The 12,857-nt window shown below is 41.2% G+C and overlaps 1 protein-coding gene across 1 annotated transcript; it reads left to right on the top strand.

The window, feature by feature from the left end:
• Positions 1–1,539: 1,539 nt before the first annotated feature.
• LOC147735094 (olfactory receptor 5J3-like) lies at positions 1,540–2,496 on the top strand. The gene has a single exon (XM_086952616.1). It carries the CDS (start codon positions 1,543–1,545, stop codon positions 2,494–2,496), a length of 954 nt encoding a protein of 317 aa, XP_086808742.1. The 5' UTR covers positions 1,540–1,542.
• The last annotated feature ends 10,361 nt before the right edge of the window (positions 2,497–12,857 follow it).

The following is a 12,857-nucleotide window of genomic DNA, read 5'->3' as shown; positions in this document are numbered from 1 at the left end:
TACACTTTCTTCTGCAGCATTTGTTTTCCATATTTCCTTAAAGAAACAAAAATGTGCTTTATTTTAGCCAATTTCTAGGTTCCATCCAGGGGAATCCACAATCCCTGGATACCTTTAGAATTTTCAAGATGTTGGAAGAGAAGCACGCAAATTTGGCATGGATTCCTTATGTGAACAAAAAGTTACGGGGGGCTAAGCGTGAAATAGCCTAAATGAGAAAAAAGAATGGCTTCACAGTAGGAGGTGGAGGCCTATCAGTGAAGTGGTTAAAGTATCTGGCTAGGGATACACTTTTTTCTCAGCTACCCATGGGAAGCATGTTTGTTCCGATTATGTTTGTACATCCCTCATTTTGGCCCAGGGATCACAAATTGAGAAGTTCCCATGAGTCATATCCGACCACTATCCTTTAGTTATCGAAAATCCATCAATTGGTGGATTGGATTTGTTCATGGCCAATGCACTGGGTTATTGTCTTTACCTAAAGTGCTATGAAAATTGTTTGGCAAATGTGTTATATCGTGGTCTGGGAAAAGTAGGTGAATAGTTTTATTTGTATGTATTGTAGTTGTGTCTATTTAGTTTTTTATATGGATATGTGCACAACTTCTTCCAATATCTTTTTTTGAGTGATGTGAACATAGTTCGTTGTTCATAGCTTGTTGATTAGCATGATTAGCTGCTTTTATGTTTGTGTGTTAAGTCAGGAAAACCCATGATAGAAAAAAAACTGTGGGCCCGATTCACAGAATGAACTTAAGACTCAATCCTAAACTTACTACTATTTTGGTATTCACAGAATGCACCTACTACTTTTGACATTCACAGAATGAACTTACTACTTTTGGTATTCACAGAAGTTAGGACTTTGTATTAAGTTTGTCTTAACACAAAATTAAGACAGACTTAAGACAAAATTAAGACAGACTTAAGTTAGGATTTTGTCGTAAGTCTGTCTTAAGTCTGTCTTAAGTCTGTTTTAAGACTAACTAAAGACAAAATCCTAACTTCTGTGAATACCAAAAGTAGTAAGTTCCTTCTGTGAATGCCAAAAGTAGTAAGTGCATTCTGTGAATACCAAAATAGTAGTAAGTTTAGGATTGAGTCTTAAGTTCATTCTGTGAATCGGGCCCTATATTATCTGAAGGAAACTCCATAATGATCTGCCATGGTAAAGTAGGATGTGTGTCCTGAAACCTATTTAACTTGACAACATTTTTACAACAATGAACCTCTTTCTTTGTGAATAGTTTTAAGAAGATAGAGCAGTACTCGTTGATACATTTAGTGTTTCTTAACTTCGCTCTTTCTCTTGCAGGAGGGCATTGCTCACATAATGTGGAAATGAAATAAAACATTTTGAGATATGGAAGTTCTTAGCTAACTCCAGTTACATTTTAATGGATTATCGACACAGCAAGACACTGCAATCTGAGTCTAAGTTCAACATAAAATGAATGCCTTTTCAAAGTATCAATTTGTGTATTGAATGCACTTTTTATTTCGTTTTCCATACATAGGAACCTTACTGGAGTTGCTTAAATGAAGAATAATACAGCTGGGAATGAGTTCATCCTTTTGGGAATATCAGACCTGCCTGAACTTCAGTTTCCCCTTTTCTGGGCATTGCTACTGATCTACTTGGCCACCTTGTTTGGAAACCTCATCATTATTACCCTTATCTGGGTAGATGTACAGCTCCACATTCCCATGTATTCCTTCCTTATTCATCTCTCCGTAATAGACATATGCAGCTCATCAGTCACTGTCCCTAAGATGCTCATGAATCTCTTCTTTGGCATAAAGACCATATCCTTTTCTGGTTGCATTGCTCAATTCTCCTGCTTCATTTTTTTTGCTGACTCAGAAGTCATTCTTCTGAGCGTTATGGCTTATGACCGCCATGTTGCCATTTGTCACCCTTTGAGGTATGCAGCCATCATGACTGGAAGGCAGTGTGGTCAGCTGGTCACTGGTTCCTGGGCAGGGGGTTTCCTAAATTCATTGATGCACACAATCGCTACATGCCGATTATCATTTTGTGGACTGAGAATAATTCATCATTTTTTCTGTGATGTTCCTCAAGTCTTCAAACTGTCTTGTACTGACCCCTTTATAAATATTGTACTTGTTTTTATCTCGGGTGTAATTGTGGGACTAGGATGTTTTTTAATAACTATTATTTCTTATATCTATATAATTGCTGCAATATTGAGAATCAATTCCAGAACAGGTAGATCCAAGGCCTTTTCCACCTGCACATCCCACCTCACAGTGGTCACTTTCTATTATGGAACCATGCTCTTTACCTATCTCCACCCTGCGTCCAGTTACGCTATGTCCGAAGGCCGCCTATTGTCGTTGATATATACTGTTATCACCCCTCTTGTGAACCCCATGATTTATGCACTGAGGAACAAAGAAATAAAGGCAGCTCTGAAAAGAGTTCTAAGGAGTGATAAAGGTTTCAGGACAAAGAAGATGGCCCACAACTGAGTTCACCATGGATTATACTTTTAATTGTATTTTTTATAATTACTTTTTGAAAAAGATTATGATGTGCATGCTTGCCAAAAAAGTAATTCACACATTATCATTCATAGATATGCTTGGCGATGGACACTTTTAGGCAACCAACTGCTAAATATACATACATATTGCATTTCTACAGAAGTAATGCAGGTTTTGTGTGGCAGTACAGTGATCGATCAGCAGCTTGTTCTAAACTCTCTAAGACTTACACTGCAGAAGATTTAGGTTGCAACGCGAATTCTACGTTTTTAGAAATGTAAAAATATATTTTAATTAAGGTAAGGTGGTGGAATAGGATATTAACTTGCTTTGTATTGTTATTTTACACCTGAAAGAAATTAAATGCAAATAAGAAAAGTAAGGAAAACGTGACTCAAAAAGCTCATTAAATGTAATATGGTATAGGAGTCAGTTAATTCAATCGGCACCTATTTGTGCACTGCATTCATATTGCATAACTAATTTATTTATTGTGGGTATGGGCAATTCAATTATTGGAAAATAAATTAATCTGACAGATATAATAAAGGCTTTAGTTCAAAAAGGAAAAACAGATAGCAGATCTGAGATGCAGTTATATTGTTGTGCCATGGTAGAATTGGTAAAAGTGTGAGTCTGAATATCAGGATGCTAGCATAGCAAAAAAGATCTTGAGGCAGAATAGTTCGAATTGAAGTTTGATGTGTCATTACAGGGAGTTGATCTTTTTTTCATATCAACTAGTTTTGTAAAATGAAATGAATCTGTTATGAGGAGACATACTGTCCATTTAGAAAATTAAGAAGCTCCCTGTGATAAGCTATAAGAAGGTCTGGGGGAGTCATTCTTGCTCAAATGAGATCAGTCACAACTGTTTACCTTTTAGACCCAAGGGCAGCAGGAGCCTTGGGTAAAATGATCCTACTTATCAACCAAAGAAAGAAAAAGATGAACCATTCAAGTTCCATTGGCCATCATCACCGACGATGACATCATTCTGAATAGGGAAAGAACATTGCTGAATTCTTCTTGTTCTCCATCGAATCCCAAGTGTCAGTGTTTTACAGGGCATTGCTAAGCTGGACCCCAATGATCTGAACATTAGAGAGTCCATCTTATTATGATGGGAGAAGGAGAAGTTTAGAGAGATGCTTCTGCTTGTAGCTGACATCTTATCCATCTCTGAGCGGGATGGAAGCCAATGCGGGCACCTGTGCATCTGCCTGCAGCCTGCCATTCCAAGAGCCATCCTAAGGATTGGCATTCACAGATGACATACAAGAGCACACATCTGGTTTACTGTCAGCTAGAATAATCAGAGAGCAAGGAGTGTACACATCTGCCAGATTGTTGTTCTCAGGAATCCATTAATACTTAGATTATCACCAATATAAGAATAGCAAAGTGAGCAGCTGACACATTAGATGATCTAGCCATCATCTGATGATATAGTGGGATTGGATCAAATGAACCAACAAAACAAAGGAACAACTGTTTTTACATTACTAATTCGACTAATTTAACATATTACAAATTATTACTCGGTGAAACAGTTATCTGACAGTGAGAAATGAAAAACACTGTAATATCTCTGAGGTAGATATTAACAACTAAAAATTATTATTGTGCATTGATGAAATCATTGTACTTGGCCGATAAGGGTACACAACTGAATTCTGGTACTTAGATAAATATTGAAGGTATGGGACTCAAACTTCCATTGGACAATCAGAAAAGTGCCAGCTCTGCAGGAGCGGGTAGAAACACGTTGAGCACATCACACTAGCAAAAGGCGCTGGTATCGATCCTTTATAAAGGCAAGCCATTGAAAATAGTTCAAGGCCAAATGCCTTAAAAGAACTGCACTGTTTTCTGTGATTTGGTGGGTACTGGCACAGATTTCTTCATGGTTTTCCCAATATCTGTCAGTCAGTCAGTCAAAATACACTTTATTCGATTGTTGTTAAAATCATAAAAGGCAAGATATAATACAGAACAATTTTTAAAAACATCAGTGAATTTGATTACCAATTATGACAATAAATTATTAATCTCATTGTTTCCTAATGTTTACAAATGATTAAAATTAATTACAGATAAAACCACGTTTAAAATTTAAAATAAAACATTCCGGGGAATTCTTTTGTTCCTTAATCTGAAGGCAGCTGTTAGGAAGCATGCAACACTAAAAATTGTATGAATGTCCGCTAATGATTGGAGGAAAATTAGCGCTGGCCTTAATTGAATAAAGCCAGCAGCCTTCAGGACAGGTAATGAATATTTTGCCCTCTCAGTGGTATACAGACCACAAAAGAATGGTTCGAAAACTGGTCACAGTCGCAGAGTGGACCTGGTTTTGACCACACGGGGAAACTATCAAGTGAATAGTGAATCAAGTTCATCCTAAATTTTGTTAACAAGAAACTGTGGAATGGGTTAGTAATGATTTTTAAATATGGTTCCAGAGAGGGGGTTGTGGTTAAAACCATGTAAGCTCTTACAGAGGGTTTCCTTAGTTCCCACTCCTCTCTCTCCAGGCAAGCCCTCTCCAGAAATTCTTGCTTAATCCACCTGATGTCTTCCCTCCTGATGTTAGTTGGTACTAAGCATGGGCGAATTTTACGAATTTGCAATCTGCGAATTTGCGGATTTACGGATTTGCGGATTTGCGAATTCGCGATCCGCAAAATTCGCGAATTTGTGCGAATTTGCGGATTTTTGTTTTTTTGCGTGTTCGCGGGGTTTTTTGCGTGTTCGCAGGGTTTTTTGCGTGTTCCCAGGGCTTTTTGCGTCTTTGCGAGCCGCTTGCATAGCGAAGTTAACCATGCAGTTGTTTATGGGAGAGGGAGAGAGAGATAGATAGAAAGATAGATAGATAGATAGATAGATAGATAGATAGATAGATAGATAGATAGATAGAAAGAGAGAGAAAGAGAGGGAAAGAGAGAGGGAGAGAGAGAACGAGAGAAAGAAAGAGAGGCCGGATCTCTGAAGGGCCAGATTCCTGAGTTGCCCCTACAGAACGTACAGCTTTTTATTTTTAGCAAAATGCATATGAAAATTGTGCTGTAAAGGTCTCTTTTAGAGTAACCCCTCCTGACAACCCAAAATGGGTGTATTTGCCATCCTCTCCCTTCTTCCTGTTTTTTATATCTGTAAGTGCTTCCTGATGAGGTTTAATTCCTTGGACAGGTGCCTCGTTGCCTACTTGTAGCTATTCTCTGACCCTGCTTCAAGGGTCAGAGCAGGGTCAGAGAATAGTTGCAAATAGGCAACGAGGTGCCAGGAAGCAATTAGCAGCAGGTGTCCAAGTTGAAGTTAATTTGTTTGTAACCCTTTTGTAAAAGGTTACAAAGAAATTAGGTTCAACTTTTGCACCTGCTGCTGTAACCCTTGCTTTGCTGAAAATTCGTCCCTGCTGATTCGCGGATTTTACCGCGATTTCGCGAGATTCGCGGATCGTAAAATTGCAGAAAATCCGCGAATTCGCCCGCGAAACGGATTTTACGCCCACCCTTAGTTGGTACGGTAAAAAGCTCCGGTCTCCAAAGCGTGGCAAATGCAGATCTAATGTTTATCAGTAATATAGGTCAAACCCATTTCCTCATGAATCGTGATGGTAGGGGTGGAATTGGGGACAGAAAAAAATTATCTAATGAGCCCATTTTCCACCCTCTGGATTTTATCCAGATTTACATATCCCCACAAGGCGGACCCATACATAGCAATTGGGATGCACTTGCTGTTGTATACCTTTATCACTGACTCCATTGGTTTGGCCCCTAGTCTTTTTGTAAAAGCCAACAGGGCTGATGTTGATCGGGCTAAAATTATGCTCTTTGCCTTAATCTGGGGGACCCAGGAGCCTCTCTGGTAAAGAAAACAACCCAGATATGGGAAAACAGGGACCCTGGAAAGAACCTCACCCTTACAAATAAAAGATTTTGCATGCAACTTATTTTATTTATGGTCTACAATTATAGTGTGTGACTTCGTTACATTCATTTTTAAGTCAAGATTCTCCATAAAGGAGCCAAATCGGTCCAAAAGGGCCTGTAGACCAATGCCCGTACGGGCAATTAACACAGCATCGTCCGCGTATAGGAGTGCCGGAACCTGCTCTCCTCCTATACGCGGTACGTCAGCCATTCCTGCTTCCAGGTATTTCCCCAGCCCATTTATATAGATGGTAAAGAGAAGGGGGGCCAGGATGCAGCCCTGGCGCACCCCTTTCTCAGACATAAAACTGTCCATGCACCTGCCATCCCTAGAGACCCTTATTTTAGCTGAAAGGTCCTGATGCAAACTAGCAATGAGAGCTACTAAACGTGCCTCTATCCCAATCTCAAGTAAAAGAGACCATAGCTTAGACATGTTCACCAGGTCGAAGGCCGAGGAGAGGTCCATAAAGGCCAAATATACTGACCCCTCCCCGGCCACCGTATATTTAGAGACGAAATGATGCAGGTTGGAACATTGTTCCAGGGTGCCCCGTTTTTCTCGAAACCCATATTGGATATTCGAGGGACCCCCCCACACAGCTCTAGGTTTTCCCTCAGTTTGGCCAATAAGACTCTGCCCAAGATCTTAAAGGCAGAATCGATGAGAGAAATAGGGCGATAACACCCTGGGTCCTCCCGGTTTCCCTTTTTAAAAATAGGTACTATGATAGATGTTGCCCATGTATCAGGGAAGGTTCCTTCATTTATTGCCCTAAAGACTCTAGTTAATACTTTAGACCAAAGTGTCGGGGAGTATTTAAAAAAGTCCGCCGGCACACCATCGGGGCCAGGCGCCTTATTTGTAGATGACTCCATTATTGCTTTGTGGACCTCCTCCTCAGTAAACTCCACTGCAGTTGAGTAGTGGACCCCCTCTGTAGTTCTAGCTGTTTCACTGCACTTACCGCCATATACATTACAAAAATGCTGAACCCACTTCTCATCAGGGATCACACAGCATTGTCATCCCCCGAAAAGAAAGAATGGTTTATAATGTCCCAAAATCGTTTACTATCTCTAAGGACATCTATAGTGAGGAGATCGTTCCATGCATTATTTTTAATCGCCTTTTTCCTCACCTTGATATTTGCTTTGTACTACCGCCTCAGGTTGGAAATTAGGACCTTGTCCCTTACATTAGCCTTTAAGGCTCGTTTCAAGGATCTATAGGACTGTGAACAATTGGTATCAAACCATTTATGGGGCTTCGGAGGGAATCGTGATGGAGGTGTCATAAGGTCCCTGGCAGTTTGTACACAAATAGAGTCAAAAGCTACTATAATTCGGGGGTTAGGAGTAGTTTGGTCCATACAAGTTGCAAGTGACCCCTCAATTTCAGGCAGTAAGGTATCCATAAATGTTTTCTGCACAACCCTACCCCATTTAAGCCATCTGCCCTGGTCACTGGGCACCGCCATGGTGCAAACCCGGGGTTGTCCCACTTGTTTGAGCCATAAGTCACTCCAGCGCAACTCCACCCACAGAGGATTATGGTCGCTATGGGGTGAGGCAATTGCCTTGTATTCTTTCACCTTTGGGATAAGGCCTGGGGAGGTAAATATATAATCAAAACCGACCCATTGGTCGAGCCTTTATAAGAGGGTACCATCTCGTTCCCCCTGTATTGGTTGGTTCATACATGTTAAAACTAGCTAGTAGTAGTTTGAGCGCTTCCCCCGTTTTAGTGTGTTCAAAATGCGGGGTATCCGCTCCATCCGGGCCCTCTGAAACACCTGCGTGGCACAATAGTTTACATTGATGAATATTAAAATTTCCCATCAAAAGGAGCTCAAAAGGAATATGTGTAATTATTCAGGAAGTTCTCCAGGAGGCCCACATGGTCCGTTTCTGTTTGTCGTACCCATGAATTATAAAAGTGAATTACAAGTAGGGTACACCCTGGGGAAACAATCCATTCCATTATTAAAATATTAGGTGAACCTGAATTCAACTGCTTAAATGACCCCACTAGCTCTAAAGAGAAGAGTAAGGTAAGTCCCCCTTTCGCTCTACCTGCACTACTTGGGGTTGCTGATATTCTGAAACTTAAAAAGCCGTCTAACAGAAAGCTTGGTGAGGTGTCCCAGGTTTCTTGAATAGCTATCACCTGGTGTCTGGAGATATAATTAACCCAAGTGGGGTCTGACCTTTTGGCTCTCGTCCCTGTGACATTCCAGGTCAAAAATGTACATAGGGATGAAGCCGCCACCTCAAGGGTTACTAGCGTTGGGGTCAATGTTGGGGCTGGTTGTCAGTCATTGGAGTTTAATTCGGCTAATGGGGAGAATCTGTTTGCTAAATCCAGATTTGGGCCTTTGCTATTGGGAGCAGCTCTACTCTGCTTTACTTTACTAGAGGCTATTTGCCACTCATTTCCCACTATCCCTGTCTTGTGGAGTGTATTCAGGTGTATTTTGGGTCGAATATTCCCCCTTAATGGAGGATAAAAGAACCCTACAGGGACCACTCTAAGAGTATCATTTTCTCGTATATCCGACCCATCCCAAAACAAGCTATTTGGGCAATAGGCGTTGTCGAAATTTACCACCACACAGTCACCTTTCACAGTTTTGGCTCGGTTTCCCACCCAGCCCACCCTTCTAGCAAAAATTATCTTGGTGGAGGTTTTTATTTCTCCACTGCTGGTGTCATCACACCATTTTTAGCCTTCCTCATAAGTGTAGCAGTGGATTCAACTTCTCCTTCTCTTAGCAAGGGGACCCCTATGAAAACTGCCACAAAAGGTACTACTGCTGGGGGTAGATTTAGGTGAATCTTGCAGTCTAAGTGCGTATGCTCCTCTGCTATGGCTGGGGCCCCCTGTGGAATATTGGATGACCGTGGCTGTGATTTCCCATTCATACCTCCCTTGAAACTATTTACAACCGTGATATTATTTGTCGGTGATGGTATCAACGGCTTTGCCCATGGTTGGGGGATTCCTTCAGTTCCCAATATGGGCCCTTTGTGGGTACTATCAAATTTTTTAACTAATTCGTCGATCAAGACACATTTTTTTAACAACCCTTCAAGGCATGTGTTCATAGTGTCAACGATGTCCTTGGCAATACCCACTAACAAAGGTTCAATCCGTTCCTCAAAAAGAGCATCAAGATGATCCTTCAGAGTGTCCTCAGCCATTTTTCGAACGTTGGTGTCCCCCTTTCCCTTCTTCCTCTTTTTCAATATCAGTTTTGTATTTGCAGGCGGGTCCTGAGGCAAAATAGGTGGCAAAACTGAAGGGGCACATGCTTGTGTCAAACCAAGGGCAGAAGTAGGTTTCACAATAATAACATCAGGCTCTAGGGGAATGCCTTGCTCTGGGGTCGGTTGTGTTGTAATTGGAGAGGTGGCTAGTAGGCCCAGTTCTTGTTGTGCAGTTGCAATTTCTTTAGATAGAGTCCCGACCGCAGTTGTGAGGTAGGACATTATAGAGTCAGATTGTTTCGCAACCTTGGCTTTTTTCCCCCCATCATCCACAGTAGCTCCATTTTTACGCTTACCCATCTTGTTGGTAGATGTAAAATGGGCGGCCCAGCCCTGCCTGTTCCTGCCCCGGACTGCCGTAGACTGTCCCGTCCCTGTCCCGGGCCTCCCCCGGGGAGCTCCCGCGCGCGACTCGCGGAGCGAGAGTAGCCTCTGCCTTTTCTAGCACCTCCAGGCGCGCTGCTCTCGTGGCAGGGGTGCGACAGCCCCGGGGTAGCTGGGAAATGTAGTTCCCGATAGAACTACGGCCGTTGCCTTCACGGCGCTCTCAGGTGTCTGGCCGTTCCCCTCACGGCGTTCTGGTAGGAGCCAATGCCCCAGAGATGTCCCCCGCAAAGCTCGTGCAGCCTCTGCTTTTTTTAGCGCCTCCAGGCGCGCTGCTCTCGTGGCAGGTGTGCGACAGCCCCGGGGTAGCTGGGAAATGTAGTTCCCGATGGAACTACGGCCGTTGCCCTCACGGTGCTCTCAGGTGTCTGGCCACAATATCTGTTAACCCCTGACCTGAACACGCTAAAGGGCACCTGACAACAGGGAAAGATTGACGAGAAGCAAGAGACATGCATTTATCTGCACCAAAAATCCTCATTTTACCCCTCCAACCTGAAATTTGGGACATAAGCCAGACTGCAGCCCTGCCAAGTGCCTAATGTGATTGTTATTTTTCAATGAAATGTATAATAGCATTAACACAGTAAAATAAAATTGAAATGCTATTAAAATGATGATGTTCTGTTGAGAAAATTGAGCACTGCTAAGGTTAGACAATGTAGGCCTTGAATTCAAAATGGAAACATTTGTTTTTGGCCAACTTTCAGGATAATCTTCTGTCCATTTCAATCTCACTCTGCACACAGAGGATTCATACATCAGCAACTTTGTAAACAATGTAATGAAATGTAATGACACTTCCCCATGTACAGAGTGATGTTTTCTTCTTTATAGTTCTGTTGCAAACTGTTCCATTAAGAGTGAATATTTGCAAGGCCTCACAGTAATTTCTCATATGTAAATGGTATTTGTAATATTAATTGAGGTGGCTAAAGGGAACCAGGGAGGGTAATTGAATGCTGTGCTGAATATTGTGATTTTTGATACTATATTGTTCTTCCTTTAACCTGATATGTTCAATTTTGTGATTTTAAAATAGTTGGATTCTTCTATGGTTTTCAATGCATTTTACATTATAAATAGGGCACTCCACTTTGTAGTCTTGATTTTTTTACCATTTACTTCTATATTTATCCATATGTATTATGTTTTTTTAGAATAAATGGATTTGTAATATGATATATTTCTACATTTAACTGATAACATACATTCATTCTTTGATGCCTGTCTTGTTTTAGCAATTTAAGAATCCAATTATAACAAAACACACAGGTAATTATTAGGATTATACTACATATTTAAGTTAACATATTCCCAAGGAAATCTCATTCTGTTTTTAAACCCCCCCATGCCATATACCACTTCCCAATTGGTGATTACAGCTTATTATAGGTAAGAAGGAATCCCCAATGTTCTGCATTTAATTACGTAGTACCCTTTCTCATGGGCTACCTAGGGCCTCCCTTAGGGGTCACTAGCATGTAATCAAAGGAGAGTTTAAGGCTTGAATGTAAAAGTTACTTACCTTCGGTAAAGCTATATCTGGTAGTGACAGTCTAGCCACAGATTAATTAACTTTTGAATTTTCCCCTGGCACCAATCTGGATCCGGAAAATTTTCAATAATACCTGCGTGCGCCGGGGGATGACATTGTACATGCTTTGTGATGACGTTGAATCATTATGACGTCAGTGGAGCCATAAAAGTCCCCTTCGGCATGTAGACTTCAGTTTCTTCTGTGAAACCTGGCGAACTAGAACACAGAGCCACTATAGAAAATGGTTGTGGAAACAATGTGTCAAAGAAGATCAAAAATCTTTCAAACATTAGCCAAGACAAAACATCAAATGGTATGGTAATACCTGGCATGATTTTAGAGAAAACCCCAACAAAATCAACAAAACACCGGGCTACGTGAAACCCTGAGCCCTGTTGAATAAGCCTTATGTAAGGGAGGAAAAACATTCACTCAATGTTTAGGTCTGACCTTTAGACAGCTATTGCAACCTTTGCTACTTCCTGTAATTGGAAAAAAGGTACATATGTATTTACATACACAGAGAGGCTTTCGGTCGGTCAGCCCTATTCATTCATTTGGGTAAGCCCTCTTCATTTGAATTGCAAAAGAATTTAACCCTAACACCCATGGCATACAAAGGAGGTGAAATATCTGGTGCCCAGATACTAATTAAATTAGGCACAGATAAAATGATACAGTGGCTGATATATCTGAAGTAAAAATGCAGGCTTAAAACCACTATACTAAAACCATTGTGTATTCCAGTATTGATGCTGGACCTTTAGCTTTAACCATCACCCTGTCTGGGAGCCTTGGTGGGTTGCAGACATGGGGAGTCAGCAGAATAAAGGAAAAATAGAAAAAGTATTTAAAATTAACGAATAGCGTTCGAAAAGGCATAGGTTTAGCAACAATAAGACGAAGGGGAAACTGTTTTAAGACATGTATAGTGCATCTATGCTTTAACGGGCCAATAGAGCATATCAGTATAACCAAATGCGAGAAAAACAGACTGTGCGAGTGTATCAACAAAGGTAATGATGCACATTGAAAATGGTGATTGTACAATACGTACCAAAAAGTAGCTGAGAAATAATAGAGATCCGTAATTCCTGGTTCCCCAATGGTTGTGAGTCAAGTTAGGTACTGCGACGCGTTGATGTTCGATTTTGTCATCGGCAAAGACACTTGACAAGGAAAGTGCATAGTACTGCGTCCTGTGAGGGCCTCCT

The sequence above is a fragment of the Lissotriton vulgaris genome, chromosome 1_2, assembly GCF_964263255.1.
Source record: "Lissotriton vulgaris chromosome 1_2, aLisVul1.2, whole genome shotgun sequence".
NCBI classification, from domain to species: Eukaryota; Metazoa; Chordata; class Amphibia; order Caudata; family Salamandridae; genus Lissotriton; species Lissotriton vulgaris.
This window is presented reverse-complemented; position numbering and strand designations above follow the sequence as displayed.

Bases quoted from the DNA above. Each gene is read 5' to 3' on its own strand.
- LOC147735094 (XM_086952616.1), top strand. From the start codon at position 1,543: ATGAAGAATAATACAGCTGGGAATGAGTTCATCCTTTTGGGAATATCA.